This window comes from Vipera ursinii (genome assembly GCF_947247035.1).
Source record: "Vipera ursinii genome assembly, chromosome: 3".
Lineage (NCBI taxonomy): Eukaryota > Metazoa > Chordata > Lepidosauria > Squamata > Viperidae > Vipera > Vipera ursinii.
Genome location: NC_139516.1, coordinates 93,299,625 through 93,318,935, shown reverse-complemented (window position 1 = coordinate 93,318,935; position 19,311 = coordinate 93,299,625). Strand labels below are relative to the sequence as shown.

Sequence of the window (19,311 nt, the reverse complement as noted above, 5' to 3'; positions counted from 1 at the left end):
TTGTGGAAATTAATCCCAAGTATATTTTGTGTAGGTGGAAAATGATTAATTTAATACAAGTGTACTTTGTTCTGATTCATTTTTTTAAATCAACATATCTTTTAGTGATGGAAAAAATAATTATTCTATTTGATTAGCAAGTTTATATGTGTGTGTGTGTATAGTGTATTATATATATATATGTGTGTGTGTGTATAGTATTACATATGCATATATATATAGTATTATATATATATAGTATTACATATATAGTATTACATATATAGTATTACATATATAGTATTACATATATATATATATATATATATATATATATATATATATATATATATATATATAGTTATATATATAGTTAGTTATATAGTTAGTTATATATATATACTGTTATATATATATATACAGTAATATTGTTATATATATATATACAGTAAAGGTAAAGGTTCCCCCGCACATGCATGCTAGTCGTTTCCGACTCTAGGGGCCAGTGCTCATCTCCGTTTCAAAGCCAAAGAGCCAGCGTTTGTCCGAGGATGTCTTCCGTGGTCATGTGGCCGTCATGACTAGACACCAAAGGCGCATGGAATGCTGTTACCTTCTCACTGTAGTGGTCCCTATTTTTCTACTTGCATTTTTACGTGCTTTCGAACTGCTAGGTTGGCAGAAGCTGGGACGAGTAACAGGCGCTCACTCTGTTACGCGGCACTCGGGATTTGACCCGCCAAACTGCCAACCTTCTGATCGACAAGCTCAGCGTCCTAACCCACTGAGCCACCACATCCCTCTCATATATACAGTACATATATATAATTTTAGATATAATATATCTAAAATTATCTTAAAAATGTGAGTCCCAGGTATATTCATAATAGAAAAATTACTAAAAACATTGATCTGCAAGACTAAAAACTTTATTAAAAACTAAGCTTTCATCAGCAGCTGCTGACGTTGTCAAAGTAAAAGCCAGGAGACGCTCGTCCTTAAAGTCTTTAGGAAGCTAACAATTTGGACAATGAGCATATCATAGGTCTGTCCATCCCCTGCCCACCTACAATTGGCTGCATTGATCCTGTTTCTGTTGTGCTGACATCCGTTTGAATTTTACCGCTCTGCTTCTCCCCACCTGCCCCGCCCGCCTAGAACGTTCGTCTTGCGGCGTGCGGTCGTTTGACGTCGCCGCCTGGCTATTCTCCCCACTGTCCTCCCTAGGTGTATCCCCCACATGCAGTGCCGTTGATCTATCTTGCAATCTCTGCTGCGCCAGATTTTTTTTTAAAGAAATTGCTGCTTATACAATGATGGAAAATATCCAGGATTAAATAAAGGGATATAATATGTGAATTCAATGGAGAAAGCAGGTAAAACAAGAGAGACGGAGGACTATATAGTTTTAGAACATTTTGAACCCAAATACCTTCCCGAAGAGAAACTTCCATCGATTTTTCTAGTGAATATAATAGGACTGCAAGCAGGCTATAGTGTACTATATTTTAGAGTAAGAGCTGAAACAAGGGAAAAAGGGATTAAACAAGTAGTTTTGTGTGGCTTTCTCTAGTAAAATGCCAGCTTTTTCTGATCTGCTGGTAGTCTAGTTGCAGGTAGAAATATACAAAAGCATGAAGAATATTCAGTCTGCATACAAAATCAATTTGCTTAGTTATAAGTATCCTTGGATTGTTGTCTACTTCTGTAATCCTGGAGTTCATTTTTATGGTCAGTGCTAATGTTTGATAGAGTAAGGAGAGGATGGGGTAATATACCTTATTTACATATAACCCTGTAGCACATTCTGTCTACTATGACTCAGCACACTTCAGAAATTGAATTGAATTGAATTGAATTTATTAAATTTATATGCTGCCCTTCTCCCTAAGGAGTCAGGGCGGCTCACAACAATAAAAAGTTAAAAAACATAAAATACAAAATTTAAAAAAGAATTAAACCATAAATGTAATAAATACATAACAATTAACCCAATAAAACCAAATTTAAAACTATAGACAGTCCAGGCCCGATTGTTGGAACATCCATATCTTCAGGTCACGGCGGAAGGACCGAAGGTCAGGGGACATCCACAGCTCTGGAGGCAACTCATTCCAGAGGGTTGGTGCGCCCACAGAGAAGGCTCTCCCCCTAGGGGTCGCCAGCCGGTATTGCTTAGCCGACGGAACCCTGAGGAGGCCAACTCTGTGGGAGTGAACCGGGCGATGGAAGGTTGACAATGGCAGCAGGTGGTCTCACAAGTACCCCGGGCCTAAGCCATGTAGGGCTTTAAAGGTAATTACCAGCACCTTGAATCGTACCTGGAGGGCAACCGGAAGCCAATTCAGCTCGCGCAGGAGTGGTGTAACATGGGAGTATCAAGAAACTCCCATAAGCACCCGCGCGGCCGCATTCTGCACCAGCTGAAGCCTCTGGGTGCACTTCAAGGGCAGCCCCATGTAGAGAGCATTGCAGTAATCCAGGCGAGAAGTGACAAGGGCGTGGGTGACCGTGCATAGGGCCGGTCCAAAAAGGGGCGCAACTGGCACACCAGGCGAACCTGTGCGAAGGCCCCCCTGGTCACAGCAGTTAGATGATCCTCCAAGTTAAGTTAAATGATTCAGAAGAAGCTTTTCAAAATACACATGTGTCCAGGTCTTTTCAGCTCCTTTATTTCAGGTTTGTTTGAAAACCTGAAAAAATGACAGGCTGTTTTAGTGAATAGAGGAGAAGTGCTGTGCTCATGTGAGGTCCAAAGTGCTTCTTCTGAATCATTTTTGAAGCATACACAGCCCTACTGTGCACTAGTATTTACTTTCAAATTATTACTGACAAGTAATTGCCAAGGGCTGAGAAACATCACAAAGACAAATATATGTAAGGATTGCTCCTAAGTCCATGCCAGTTCTTTTCCTGAGAATTGCTACATTAGAATTACTTTAGAAGACTATTTTGAACCATACATAAAATAATTCAGTAGCTTAAAACCTAGAAGAAAATGAAATTATTTAAAAGAATACATAATGCAGAAATGCTGTAAAATAATTTGAGGGAAGAGAATTCTAACCATCTGGGATAGCAGATACTTAAGGTTCCAAGCTGTCTGAGATGGTTCCAAGCTATCTGAGATATCTTCAGGAGAAGATGGAGGAAAAAAAATCATTTGCTAAGGACAGACATCATGGAGGTCAATTGGTCAAGAGCCTGAAGTCTGAGCTGTTAATAGGCAAACATATTGTGAACATTTTGTTTCTAAAATTTGGTTAGTCGCCATTTTTACCAGAAAGGGTGGTAAAAATAAAGTCAATGAAATAAGCAAGATAGCAAAATATGGCAATGTATTGTAAAAAAAAATACTTCCTTTAAAAGCTTATAGAAATTGTCTTTCCTTTGGTTGCCTTCAGGCAGCACTGAGGTCATTTCTTACTCTGTAAGCCCTGACAAGTCCTGTGAAATTGTTGTTCATGATCAATGGACTGTCAGCTCTTTGAGGCTTTCAAATAAGCAAAGTACAGTCGTGTGTCATTGAACAGGAATTATATGAGTTAAGCTGTTATTGTTATGTTTTATAGATGGCCAAATGGGGCTGAGAATCTATTACTTGCTTACCTGTTCTCTAGAGATGTGAGGTATTTTGCTCAGGTGGGAAGATGATGGGAGTTACTGGTGGGTTACCATATATAGCAGGTGGACAGCACTCCAATTTGTGAGACATGACATTTGCACACCAGTACTGGATGTCGTTGGGTTTAGGCAAATCCAGAGAATATTTGGCATTTCCAGAGAATATGTGGTAGAAGTTAAAGTATCTGCAACTTCTTTTGTTTATTCTGTTCATTAACCTGAGGTGAATGTTCAAGGCCCAAGGTACCACATAAAAAGAAAAGAAGGGAGGTAACTCTGGGACTTAGGATAAAATATGCAGTTGATTTTTCGCCCATTTGGAAAATTGAATATTTAAACTTTCTTCAATTTTGAAATCCTAATTCTTATACCAAATATTTTTTCCCATTGCACTGAAACAATTAAAAGAGCATATTGCTGCGGGATGTTGTTCACGGCCAATCTCATCATTTGGTAGGCTGAGAGAACCGTCTCAGAAAGCAAGTGCCAGGATCCAAGGTCATGAGCTATATCATCTGCCATAGGCCTTACACTAGCCTGCCATCCTTAGATAGAAAGAAGAATGGTGTTCCATTGCCCCAATTAAAGTAAGACAGAAGGTGCCATCTTGTCATTTTGTTCAGGCTGATATTTAATGTCTGTAATAATTATGGCAAATGACTGAAAATATCTAGTGTTCTTGTTCTGTTAGAATTTCTCTAAGTGGCTTTGAAGGCACAGGCGGTACTCGTTTAGTGATTGCCTCATACAGCGACCTTTCATAGTTATGATGGTGATGAAAAGGTAACTTTGTGACCATTCTTTGTATTTAGGACCTTTGCAGGTTTGTAAAGCAAAGGAAAGTTGAAGGAAGATCATAAGTACAGTCGTGGTTTCACTTGGTAAAGTGACTGTTTCGTTGAAAGACTGAATGGCTGGTCCCAATTGTGGTTGCTAAATGCGGATTAACTGTACAATGGAGGTGATTTAGAATAAGAGCAAAGACTTCATTGTTTCCTTGTTCCACTGCTGCAAATGGAAATATAACTAGCTATTTTTCATTCTATTGATATGACTGGCATTGGTATTATAGCAGCTGCTGATCCTCTTGAGAGGAAAAAGACATTCTCACCCTAACTAGTGTTTTTGCGAACCATATAAAAATATGGCCTGTCCATTCCTTCCTTTTTGCAAACAACTATATCACTGATGTCGCTTCTCTGGAGAAATAAAATGATTTGTGTTCTCCTGACTGTACCTTAAAAGTGAAACTAAGGTTTTCTTCCCTTAGCATTTGCAGTGGATTGTGCTACCATTTCAAAACAAAACAAGAGCACCATTGGAATCAGTGTATTTTCTAGTAAACTTCCATGAAATTATGGCAGTCTGAAATGCATCTGATCAGGGTGCAAGTCAGCTAGACAATTGAGCAGTTCCCTATTCCATTATCCCTATTTTCCCCATTTTATTTTCCCTATGTCAATATTCTTTGGACAATCAAGTTTCATTACCTGTCCTGACACTTAACGCTTTATATTTGTCCTTCTCTGAAGAAATGTTTTATTCTATAAATCAGCTTGCAAAAACACACCCTCCAAAAATAGAAGGTAATTGAGGAATATCAAAATGTAGAACTTTTCAACAGCAGCAGCAGCAAAATGATACACAAATTAATGATAGCTCAGTAGCATACCATATAGATGGATGCTTTGGAATCACTAAATGAAGAAGTTACTACAAGTAGTCTTCGACTTAGAACAGTTCATTTAATGACCATTCAGTTACAACAGTACTGAAAAAAGTGACTTATGATTATTTTTCACACTTACGACCTTTGTAGCATCCCCATGATCATGTGATCAAAATTCAGATGCTTAGCAACATACTTATGACTGCTGCTGTGTCCCAAGATCATGTGATCACCTTTTGCAACCTTCTGACAAGCAAAGTCAATGGGGATGCCAAATTCACTTAACCACCGTGTAACAAACTTATCAATTGTGGTGATTCATGTAACTGTGGCAAGAAAGGCCATAAAATGGGGCAAAACTCACTTAATAAATGCCACACTTAACTATAGAAATGTTGGGCCAACTGTCGTAAGTTGAAGACTACCTGTAAATATTTTTCTGCTTGATCTTCAAAGGTAATTCTTCCTCATGTAATTAGGAATATCACACTCTAACACATTATGTAAAAGAGAACTTGGGCAGTTTGGTCTAGGTCAGGGATCAGCAACCTGAAACAGTGAAAGAGCCACTCGGAACCGGTTCCCTCACAAAAGGAAAAACTGGGAGCCGCAAAAAATGTGTGCACATGCGCGTACATGTGTGCATGTGCAGAACAGGGTTTGACTGAAGAGTGGAGCCAAGGTGAGATATACACCTACTCTGCATATTTGAATTGATTGGTTGAACTTTTTTAGTCCCACTTTTTTTTTCTTTTGGACTGCACATGTTAGAGGACTGGGAGCCGCAGGAGACGGTGGTCTAGGTTAAGGTACTGAACTGGGAGCAGGGAAATCTGGGTTTTGGTCCTGCCTTAACCATGGAAATGTCTTTAGATTAGCAACCTCTTCCTACCCTTGGTCAAAAGGCAATGGGAAGATTTCCAAGAATACTGTATGGATTTCTCCATATACTTGCCAGAAGTCAAGAATGATTTGAATGTTACTTGAGATGTTCTGTATAGAGTATAGAAGAACCACATTTGAGTCAGGTTTAGAAGCAATTGATGCCTAAACCATAGGCATCTTCCAAAAATTAATGAACTAAAATAGCTTTTTTCATCTTGCACCTTCTTAAATGTAATGGTTTTACAATGTCAATAGTTCTCAGTAAGCGTGAAATTAATGAGCTGCTAGAAATTCTAGGAGCTGTAGAGTTTTAATCCAAATATATTTGAAGGGTATAACTGTTGTTATATTTAGTTTTCTCTTTGAGGACCATGCTTTTGGCCTTCAGATGAGAAACTGTCAAATACTAAAGTGTTCTTAACCCCCTCCCCCACTTAATAGAATTATCTTCTTTAAAAATCATTCTCGTATGTCTTTAAATATATCTCTCTGCTGCTGAAAAAAAGCTACCTTATACAAAAAGCATCTGTCATCTCTGGCTCCCTGGTATTTTCCCAAATTACTCTTATTAAATTTACCGAAAATGCTTATCAGGTGGGAGTGGTGAAATAAGTTTAGAAAATCAGTAAACCAGCATTTGTTGGATATTCTTTCACAACTTAGTTGAGAAAACAGCATTTCAGTTCTGTTGTTTTCTTTTAATAGAAGGCAAATGCAGTTATAAAATGTTCCTTCTTCTCTGTCTCCCTCCCTGTCTTTTTCTCTCCCTCCCTCCCTCCCTCCCTCCCTCTCTCTCTCTCTCTCTCACACACACACACATACAATCTGTCTCCATGCACAGATGTAATGTGTATAGTATAATGTATGTTTTCCATCATATTGGGATGGGGAATAGTTATACTTTGTGAAAGAATTCCAGCCAACTGTTGGGAAATATTCCAAGATTTCTTTTTAAATGGAAATTCATATTCATATTCAAACATACTTTAAATATGGACTAATTCAGTTCCTTCCTAGAACCAATCATTACAATTAAATTAAATTTACATTGTTTATTCTGTTCTTGCATGATGAAATTAGCTTTATTAAATCATTCCTGAAAAGTGATGTAATATTTCATGCTTAATATTTAAAAGAAATTCACTTGTATTCTGGTATGAAATGTTTTGACGGTTCTGAGTCCTATTGATCTTTGCAGGGATTCTTTCCACATAATAGAATCAGGATTTTAGAAAGTTTATCTTTTTAGGTAACCCGCTCATTTTTAGTTGTGCAACTACAGCTGCAGTGTCAGTGACAGCTCAAAAGCCAAGAGTCAATGGTCTACAATTTACGCTTTTCTCAATCATCTAATCCTGCTGAGGATTCATGGCGATGCTACGGCTAACAGTAGAACATAAATCTATATAAAAGCGAGTTTATACCGAGCCATACCATATAACATCTATAACTTACCGAAGCATGAAATAAAAAGAAACCATCTCTTCTTGCTAAGGGTGGCTCCTAATATTTGATTATTGGATTCATACATTGTTCCATCCTTTTTTCCAGCAGGAACTGCATATGTATCATATATTACCTCTTAATTTGCTTGTCCTTAATGATCTAACAGTTAGAATTTATCACTTTAGCACCAAAGCCCAGGCTTGAGTCAGAAGGCAAAAAAGCATACCTTCTGTACAAGAAAACAAAATCCTAGTGCTCTCTCCAACAAGGAGTTGCTGTTTATTATAAACAACTGGAGACTGGTGGTAATCCTGGATCAGGTCATGCTTTTCCTGAAAGGGGGTCTGTGATGCAAAGATCTTCCTGGACCTGTGCCTATTGCTCAAGCAACAAATAGAAGTCATGACTAAGGGATTTCATCCAGCTTCATCTAATATGCCCATTATGGTCTACAACTGTTGCTTATGGTCCAAGTAATTATGGTTCAGGATGTTCTGGCAATGTTAATTTGTGTCTGCGTAGAGTTCCCAATTAGGGGCATGGGATGATATTCCAGGAGGTGCAAAAACTTGGTTTTAGAAGTTTCAAAATTATAGTGTATATGCATAATTCGTTGCTGTTATTTTGAACTTTTGTAAGGGGTGTGAGAATATATCAGAATCATTCTAGGGGTGCGGGGTATAAAAAAGTTTGGGAGCCGCTGGCCTAGAGACTGGATTACAGGAACGTGATCTCTAAGGGGCTGCTTTTGAAGGTGACCCAGAAGCTATAGCTAGAGAACAAAATGCTGCAGTTAGACCAGGGGTGTCAAACTGCCGGCCCGCGGGCCGGAGCGTCACAGAGAAACTGCGCCCATCCCATTTTCAGCAATGGGAAAAAGTTCCAATACGTCGCACGACGTCACGTGACATCGCGAGTGTGACATGCCTGAGTTAGACTATTGATGGGACAGCCAGCTTAGACTAACACCTAATTTGAAATCACTGCACTGGTTACGTGTAGTTTCCATACACAATTCAAAGTGCTAGTCATAACCTCTAGAACCCTGCTCAGAGAAGCTGATACATATCAGGCTTCTTGCCCAAGTCAAATCTTCATGCCAACTCTGGTTATTGAGAAGAGCTCTGTTGAGTATCCTACCTCCTTGTGTGGAAGATGCAGCATAGAACAAAAGACATGTAGTTCCCACTTAATGGAACTCTCTATTGTAGATTTTTCTCCTTGCTTTTTGGAAAGCAAATTAAGATACTGTACCATTATGCCTTTGGTCCAAACTGATTAAAGATGTAGTCTAAATATCTAATAAGAACATGCTTTGTTGCTTTATTCAGGATGGGTATGGGCTGCTCCAATTCTGATTTTTCTTCCGTCATGTAGGGGAAAAGAAAGTAATAGCACTATACCGTAATGCACAATTGTGGGTCTAGTATCCTTTCTATGGAGAAATTAGATTGATGGCAATTACAGAAGAAAAGTGATGAAGAAAAAAATACAAGTTGATTCCTCTTTCTTGCAAGCTTTTCTGTGCTGCACAGCACACTCATATTAATTTGAGTAAAGGAAACAGCTTATAAACTTTAATAATCTGCTCATAGTTGGCTGAGTAAAGTTTCAGAACTACAATAAATAACATTTGAAAGGCTTTCTTATCCTGAAGAAATGTCCATTCAAAATAAAGTAAAAGGAGTAAAAGCTGGCAGGCACCTTTAGCAGATGGTGCATTAATGTATGTTTTAAGGAAACAGCCATGTGGCTGCTTTTTCATTTTTACTGAATCATCACTCATCCCGTTATTTGGCTTATCATGTTAGAACTAATGCTGAATGAAGCAGTAGATTTCCAGACTATATCACTTCCAATTCAGCATTGTGTTGGTGAAGAATGTTTATCCATACCAACTTTAATGCTGCTGCATGTCAAAAAATATTTTATGCTAAATAAATGCATCAGGGCAAAGTATGTATTATTTTTTTCTGATGGCCAACAGTAAGAGGTCAATGAAATTTTAGTTCAAAAGATCTGGTGGGTGCTAGATGTGTTATTTGCATTAATTAAATTCAGAAAGAGATGCTGTGGATTGATGGCTCGTGTGTCTGGAATTGGGTAAGTATCATTTTTGATGGACTTCTTCCTGGAGGAGCAGAAGCGTAAATAGTTTTTATATTCTTCTAGATTTGTTTCCATTACTCAAAGATCCAAGTGGCCTTAATGGACTATAAAATATTTGGCCAGTTGCAGCTGACCCATTAGCTGACACTTTTCTTTAATAGGGATGGCCTTGTACCTCTATTGGTAATCCTTGCTTAAGGACAGTCATTGGGATTAGCAATTGTGTTGTTAAATAATGCAGTTGTAAAGTGCAGTCATGTGGCTGTGCCAACTTATGACAGTTCTGTTGTTGGGCAAATCCATGCGGTTGCAGTGTCCTGTGGCCATATGATTGCTATTGGTGACCTGCTGGTTTCCCCATTGACTTTGTTGGAACTGGTAGAGAAGGCTACAAATAGTGATCACATGAGCAAAGGACACGGTGACCATTGTAATTGCAAGTTGGTTGTCAGGCACCCAAATCACAATCATGTGACTGGGAACACTGCAACAGCCACAACTACAAGGAACAGTTAAAATTCATTTGTTCAGTATTGTCATAACATTGAATGGTGGCTGAATGAGTAGTTGGTTGCTGAATAAGGACTGCCTGTAATTCATTTTCTGGTAATTTTCTGGTTAGATGACTGCAGAGTGGGTTTGTCCTTGAACTATTTGAAAGCTTCAGCTAAAACTGAGTAGAGTGGCAAGACTGCTAAGGAAACTCTGCTAGCTGCCTGGGCTTCCAAATTGAAGTTTAATAATGATATTCAAGATATGCATCCCTGATACTTAGGCACTGGAGTGCCTCTCCTAGTGTGTACTTGCCTAACCATGTTTTGTCTTAAGAGCTTTATATGGGGATTTGGGGAGGGCCTTCTCTGTCATGGCACCTCAGCTCTGAAAATACTTTTTCTGAGAATCTAGGAAGAAATCAACTTTGTTTGCTTTACAGTGACATTTCTTATAAAATAGAAAATAAATCTAACAAACAAAATGAAGATTGCACCCTTTCGTTCATAATACAAAGTGGAAACCCATATGAGGAAATTGCAGCCTAGGGAACCCCCAACGTTCCATCCTCTATCATTTGATGATCTCAACATTCTATCTCCTTCACAAAGGTCTTTCCAAACACTGCTGCCTATCACGAGATCTCATGCCAAATACACTGATCAGGACCTGTCTAGTTTCCCCAAACTGACCAGTAAATTAGATCCTTAGGATTTTCCAACTTGTAATTCTCAATTTCTATAAAATCTTTGGTTTCCCATATTTGGGGTCCCTCTTTCTGGTAAAGTATGCACCAAAATAAAGCGTGGTTCTTCTCCTCCATGTTCTTCAGACTGTTTCTGTGGCACATGTAAAGATCTGCTTTTTATTCTTGCATTTGAGTCATAGCAAGTGACTCAGGGCTGCTGTTATTTTAAAAATCCTATACTTTTCTCTCACCTTATTATGTTCATTTTTATTCTTTAATTATACTTTATTATTTTGTAGTAGGATACCTTATAGATTATATTCTACTTTCACATTTTTTAGAAATAAATAGGCAGCAGGGATTGCTTTAAAAATGGAAGGACATGAAAACAACCACTCTTTCTACTTGTTGTCTGGAATGATGTCCAGGACTGTATCGCGTCATTTTCTTCATATTATGCATATAATACATTAAGTGATATTAATGTTGTAATCCTGCAATGGAAGGAAATATGTTAATATTATATCGGGAGTTTTTTTTGTCCACGTACATAGACACAGATACACGTTGCTTATTTTCAGCTTTCCAATTCTTTTGTTGTTGTTTGTTGTTTTCCCAAACAGGTTGTAATGAAAATGAGGCAGACCATCTGGACAGAGACCAGCAGCCTTATCCCCCATCTCAGAAGACTAAGCGTATGCGCACTTCTTTTAAACATCACCAGCTCCGTACCATGAAATCCTACTTTGCCATTAATCACAATCCAGATGCTAAGGACCTCAAGCAGCTTGCCCAGAAAACTGGACTAACTAAGAGAGTTCTGCAGGTAAGAAGCCTTTGCTATAAGTGTCTCCCTTCCATTCCTTTCTCTCTATTTAAAAATTGCATATCCCTTAGATTTCCCTTCTGCTATCTTAAATTAGCTGACTCGTCCAATAGATAAATAGGTATTCATTTACATATTCAAATCTTATCCTCCAAAGGTACTGAAGGTATATTTAAGTGGGCAATTATGCTTCTCTCCAGAGCTACTGCTCTCAGGATTGAAGGAGAATCAAATTTGTTTGCTCTGATTGGGATGGGAAATATGTAAAATATACTGGTATCCTTTGTAATTAAAACAGTAATTGGATATTGAATTTAAGGCAAATAATCTATTTTACTGCATTTCTCCATTTTTATTAGCCAGAAGTAACCTCAAGAGGCCTGTGTGTCAACATAAACTGAGTTTTATTATATACAGCCAACAATCCTATGGGAGTATTTGTTGCTATACTGTATTATATTAGAATACTAAGATGATATGAAGGAAAACAATTTGGCCTAATAGTGTCACTAGCAAGTTGATTTAACACTATACATTGAAGATTTCCTGGAGGACTGCATAGAGAACATTCATAGATTTAATTCTCACCACTGAATTCTGAAGCAGTGCAGTACAGCAATTAATACATCACATGGGATTTGTGTTGTATGTAAAGTGCTTTAATCTGTTATCTTTGGGTTGCCCTGTAAGATGTGATGCTTTCAAATCTGACTCTTTCATAATATAGTTGAAAAAACCAATAATTTTGGAAGAAGTTATAATATTTTTAACAGATACAGGGTTCTGGCCATAATGTATCATACCTATAAATGATTGTGGGCCAACTCCATAGAAGCCAACAAAAATCAGTGGAAGGAGTTTAAGTGCAAGAGACCAGTGATCGCAACGTAACTAGCGCAGCTTTGAATTAGGACACACAGAAACCACATAAGAAAAGTGGTGCACCTAATTCTTTCTGCATTTAATACTCTCCATGTTTTTAAATGATCATAAGAGTTTTTAGAAGAATATTTATTTTACTAAGAAGTTATGGCACAAGTGAAAAACAAAACTAACTATAGGTGCCCATTAAAAGGATTATTTGATATCTTGGTGAATTATCATTGAAAGAGTCCCCAGATAATATAGATAAGTGTGAGCAGTGCAGTGGGGGAAGGAGGAGAAAGGTAAAACAAGAAACCCACCATCCTTTAAAATGCAAACAGAAATAAGGAGAAGCAAAAAAGACAGGGGGAAAAAGATAGTCAAACATAAAAGCTAACGTTGGTAAAGAAATCAATTGGGATTGGTTTGCAGGTTTGGTTCCAAAACGCAAGAGCAAAATTCAGAAGGAATCTTTTGCGACAGGAGAATGGGGGTGTTGATAAAGCTGATGGCACGTCACTTCCGGCACCGCCCTCAGCAGACAGCGGCGCTCTCACTCCACCCGGCACTGCGACCACTTTAACAGACCTGACCAATCCCACTATCACTGTAGTATCATCAGTGACCTCTAACATGGACAGCCACGATTCCGCGAGCCCCTCACAAACTACCTTAACAAACATTTTCTAACATTTGATTTCAAAATTCTTATTCGTTACTTCTGCTTCCTTTTCTTCTTTCTCCATTATATGATTATAATTACTATTAATATTATTTGCAACATTTTTTTAAAAAAAATAAACAATACCACAATATATTTGGGAAAACCAACTTGGTGTGTAGCACCCACAACCACTTGGCAAATGAGTTTGCAGTAATAGAATTCTATTATAATGCAACATGAACTTGTCTATAAATTGTTGTTGGATTTTCTTTTAATCATTGCCTAATTAAAGGGAAGGTTTAAGTGCCTCTTAAAATTGTATGTTCCTTATTTCCAGAATTTGCTGGGGGCAAAATGGTTGATATATCATAAAACTGTATTTCCAAATAAATAGATCAGTGTTTGTTTTCTTCAAATGATTGGCATCTGAATCATAAAAAACATAAACAATTGAAAGGAAATCCCGCTGAGCAAGACTGACCAAGCTCTTTCGGTGTCTAATGCAGAAAATCTAAAAACTTTTAACACCATAAAATCTGCCACTTAAGGTAACTGAGTTCCTTTTCCATATCACATTACTCTACCTTTTTCAGTGGAGTATATTTCTAAATCAAGCTAGAATTACAACTTTAAAAGCAGGTATTGGGCAGATGTCAAATTCGGATCAGTAAAGACATTTGCTTTAAGTCAAGCGATCTGTGTGACTTGCTTTCTTTATTCTATGGTGGTTCCCTGCATTTTGGAAGCTGTCTTTATGATATGTTTGCCATGTACAAAACCTACTCAATTTGCATTCTACCATGTTATGATGTGACTTGGTTTGGCATGCCAAACTAGTGATGGTTGCTTTTGGCATCAAATTATATGACTGACCTGCCACTTACAAGGAACCAGCATAGCCTGTAGAAAAAAGTTGTAAAGCACAAAATTCAAATAATATACACATTGGGATATATAGAAGGAAGCAACTGAGTAGGAAGAGCCTAAAGAATCAAACTATCATGCTCTGAGGTCAGTTCTTATAATGTTATTGCACATCACTTACAGATGTGTGTTAAGACAGTTGTTTGTATTCATCCTGAGATATGGCATACTACATGTCCTGCAGAGGACTCTTGCTCATATACAGGTCACCTAATTAAATCACATATGGGTTGAGTATTAACATAATTATGTCAGAGATACTTGTGGTCTGCTTGCCCAGCTGTCTGTGACTGTTTCCTCAGTTAATTTTTAGATGCCAACATGCTCTGAAAGGCTGCCCAGGAATTATTTGCATTTCAAATGTTTAATCCTCAATTTGTCATTCAGATACTTACATTTTGTACTTTCTTTCATTTTCTGTGCATACAAAAAAGTTGTAAAAGTTTTGTTTGGGATTGAGGTTTGCACAGTTTTTATTAGGCTTAATCAGAGAGGGAGTAGTGTGCTCTGGAAATAATGGGCTCCAGCCCTCCAAAACATATAAATTCTTCATTTATTAATTGGCTTCTGTATGATGCTTTATGCTATAATGTTTAGAAGCCTCTTCAGATATATAAAAACTGGTAGCCTAAATGTGAAAATCTATTTTTCTGCCCATTTTCTGCCCATCAACATCCTTTAAAACAAAAGGAAATTTATTTCTGAAAATGTATTACCGTATATATAAGAGCTTGAATGAGCAAGGAATTAACAGATTTCATGTATCATGCTAAACTATTGTTTAGTGAATAAACCTTATCTTACTGGGTTTAAGTTAGTTAAGTCACAAACTCTTCATTTACAAACTATTGTATCACACATCACATTAAGACCAAATTAAACAGTATGGCTTAATGTGGTATATGAATCCTATCACTTATTCCATGTTTCAGCTATATTACTTTTCAGGATTTATAATACCGCAGCTATGTCTACGCACATACGATGAATAACATTTAGACTACATTAACTTTTCAGCTAACTTAGGCCATTTATGAATGTCAATTGTTAACTTTCTGTCCTGCAGGCTAGTAAATACTGCTGGAAAATAGAACAGCCTCAGACAGTATGAATGTTGGTTGTGTTATCTAACACAAACTTTTTTCTAAAATACATTGATCTTAGAAACATTTGCTTGGGGTTAATCCCTATTCAGCTGTACAAACAAATATAGTTTCAAGCTTCATCTGGTTTGCAGTGGGACTGACAGCAAAACACTAACATACCCAAAGATTAAATTAAATAACAATCCTTTTGATTTAAAGGGAAGAAATAAATGTCTACTCAATGTTGTCCCATGGAAATAAAAAGGATTTCAAAGTACATAAATTTTGCTAGATATTGTCAGTAGTTTGAGGCTAAAAATATTTCCCTATTAAAATTGTAATGCTTTATTCTCTATAATAATTATATCTAAACAAGAGGGTTTATTCTGAGCCTAGTGGCTTGGGGATTGCAGACGTTATAGTATCTGTCTTGGATATTGTTTTTTTCCTTTATAAGTGTAAAATCCAGCATGTGATTATTGAACACTTTTACATTTCAATAGGACAAGGTGGAGTACTATAAGTATAGAAAAAGAATCATAATCTTTACAAATTACTAACCTTCATCTTTAAAAACATGAATTTACATTATTAAAATAACTGTTCAGATTTTCAATCATTTTCAGAAGAAGATGGAAATAGGCAAAATATAATTTCTTAAAATGTTTGAGCAATTACTTAAATATATTTATTCTTGGATGTTTTGAACATACTTGCATTTTTTCTAACATGCTGGCCATTTTAATGTATTAACTTCAAAAGACAAGTTCAGCAAATATGTGAATACAGTAATACTGTGCTGCTGTCATATTGTAAGTCTGCCTGTTTTAACTCATTGGGAGCTTATTTCCAAGTAATTTATATATATATATATATATATATATATATATATATATATATATATATATATATATATATATATATATATATATATATATATATATATATATATATATATATATATATATATATGTAAATTATATATATATATATATATATATAAATTATATATATATATATATATATATATATATATATATATATATATATATATATATATATATATATATATATATATATATATATATATATATATATATATACTGTGCTAGCTACATGGAACTTCACCTAGGGTTAATTTGTGTGTATGAATTTATAATTAATACACAAAATAACAAAAGCAGAGGTAGACCTACTGCCCTAGCAGACTTACAACCACATTTGGTGATTCTAGCATAATTCAATGGGATTTAAAAATGTAGTCTTAATGTGATTGAAAACCACCCCCATTGGACCCAATGGAATTAATTTTTGATTAGACACTATTTGGATTGCCCTGTATACAAGTTTAATTCCGTGTTGGATGATGATCGCTCCCCCTGTCCCCATTTTTTTCATTAAAAAAGCAAGCAAAAGCTCTCTTCTCTTCTAATATGAGAAAACACTTTAAGTTAAAAACAAAATCCTTTTGAAAATTGAAATTCTCAGAAGCTGCCAAACTCAGAAGCCTTGTGGATGTATTGCTGATTGGAAACACCTTTCCTAGTTTACATTTGCAAGTGGTTCATTTTTTTGTTTAGTTTAAGCTAAAGTCTGAATGGTCTGGGCAGTGGTGAATGTTCATTTGTATCCTTTCTTCTGATAAAACACTAATTAAACAGGGGAGAAGACTTTCCAAAAACTATCAAAATCATGTTTTGGATAGATTGTTAAGAATAACTTTTGCACAATATTTTATATTTTATCCATCTTCTCTTTGTTCTCTTCCCCTTTCCTTTCAATCATACCCCTCTCATTTTATTTAAAATCCTTTTTTAAAATTATTTGAAAGTGGGGGGGGGGCTTGATCTCCAATAATGAGTGGATACATAGTGACAGTTCACTGCCCATATTAAAGTGCATTATTCTAACTTTTGCTCAGGGTTTTTAGAAAATTAGCACAGAAAAGTAGCTTATTTTTTAAAGAAAAAACAATGGAAGAGATGTTAACACTGTAATGGAGAAAATGTGTCTTTGTTGTTATATATTTAGCCAGTGTAGTCATGATCTTCTAGAAGGCTTAAGGCTCCTGACCTAAAGCACATTTAGAAGGAAGGAAGTTCATTTGACATGAGTGGAATTTACTTCCAAGTTGATATAGTTAGGATTGAGGTGCCAATCTTGGACTTTTCCTGTTCCTATTACCTTATGGGCATTTACCACTAACCAGACCAAACAACCTTGGAAAGGCTGAGATCTTTATTAATACACTTTTACAGGTACAAAAATTGATACATATAAATTTTGTTCTTTGACAGAACAACTATATGGTACTATAGATCTACTTTATTAAGTAGACTTCTTATAACTCAGTTCTACAATGTGCCTTATGCTATAACTTGGGAGTAAGCTTGTGGAAAAAAAATCAGGATATATATGTGTTGTTTGTTAAATTAACTGTTTTAAACCCTTTTGACACCTCACTAGTTTTGTACTGTTTTACCTCTTATTTCTGAAACTCTTTTTATGGTGTAACCTGGTAGAGGGGACAAACATGTCATAGAAAGCAGTTGTGCACTCTTTCGGATATAGTTGATAAATTCAATAATCTTATATATTGAGCTTCGTGTTTATAGTACAGTTAAGTGGTCTAGCAAAGTTGTCCATGTTTTCTTTGTTTTATTGAAAAATGCATTGTATAGAAACTATTTCCCCTAAATATTTATGGACCAAACAATTGTGATATATCCTATTAAATTTGTGTGAATAAACCATTTTGAATCAAAGGAGTTTTATTTACCTTCAGTTTTCTTTTTTTTAAAAAATTGGAGTATTTCCTGACTATGGCAGTGTGTTGTGTTGTTTACAGTATGTGTGAATTTGTGTGAAGTACTTAACACATTAATGGGAATCTTACAGCAATTACAAAATAGGATTACTTCTAGTTTTTGTTTAATAATAATATACTTGATGTAATTTAAGATTTCTATTTTTAAAAATTGAAAATAATGCTCCACTGATTGATATTACAACCCAATCTTAGGTTGCAGTGTTTAACAATATAGCTCTGATGTAATGAGCTCTAGTTATACTTAAGGCCAATGAAAAGTTGGACAAGTTAAATGTAATTAATTTGAGTCCCATTGAACGCAAATTCAACTAGCTTGAGGTGGCTTAGAATGGGAATTCCCTTCAAGTCATAGAGAGCACAATTTAAATTTTTAAACTAAATTAAGTCTCATTAAATAGAATGGGACTTAATATTGATTTAATGCATTTCATTGCATTTAATGAGACAATCACAAACAATAGTTACTGGGTTGCACCTGTTTGTGTTTTAAGAACAGGCTGGCATATTTCTTTTAAAATCATTAAAAAATAAAATCAATTTCAACCCCAATCAAATAAATCTAAAACCCAAAGCCCAGAGAGTATAGGAATGGAAGTAGTAATTGCATGAAAAATATAATAAATAATTATGGTGAAATGCATCACAATTTAGTTGTTAGGTATATTGAACACAATCTAAAAGTACAGACCCCTAAAAGCCAGGTTGCTCTGTAGTTTAATAAATTGTCACTATGATTTCTTTCAGGGAGAACAAATCTTGGGGCATTACAGCCAAACATCCCGACGTTTGAAAATTCCCTAAAGTATTAAAAGAAGGGGAAAGTTTGATCGGAAATCCACTGCAGTGAAGACAAAGACAATATTAGGTTATGATAAACCATACATTTAAAATTTATTGAGCCAAAAATAATTCTTTAAAGACAGACTCAATGTCATTTCCTGAATGTTAACACGACATATGTGATTTGATGGTATCTATTTAAACACTTGGAGGCTGTGTGTGACATCAGAGCAACCTGGCAGAACTTCCCAGTCCAATTTGAGAAGATTTTTCCTTTTTTATGAATCTATTTAAACTCACATTTGTCAAGCAAAAATACCTGTAAAATAAGATTTAAAATCTGAATTCATTCATACTGCTTGCCAATGTGTATTAGTCATATATGTTTGATGGCATTTTTGGTAAATTTAGAGAAGTTTTAGGGATCAACATTAGTATTATTTGTT

The 19,311-nt window shown here is 35.9% G+C and overlaps 1 protein-coding gene across 2 annotated transcripts in view; it reads left to right on the top strand.

The window, feature by feature from the left end:
* Nucleotides 1–18,886, top strand: part of LHX9 (LIM homeobox 9) — a gene marked incomplete at its 3' end in the record, with an annotated part of 36,187 nt that extends 17,301 nt beyond the window's left edge. The window contains exons 4-5 of one of the 2 annotated variants that reach the window (XM_083359784.1): nucleotides 11,516–11,718; nucleotides 18,830–18,886. In XM_083359784.1, the coding sequence (XP_083215910.1) occupies nucleotides 11,516–11,718; nucleotides 18,830–18,886 (260 nt within the window). Of the gene's footprint in view, nucleotides 1–11,515; nucleotides 11,719–13,014; nucleotides 13,273–18,829 lie in introns of those variants that run through there. The other variant, XM_083359783.1, reaches the window with a different exon arrangement.
* Nucleotides 18,887–19,311: the final 425 nt, after the last annotated feature.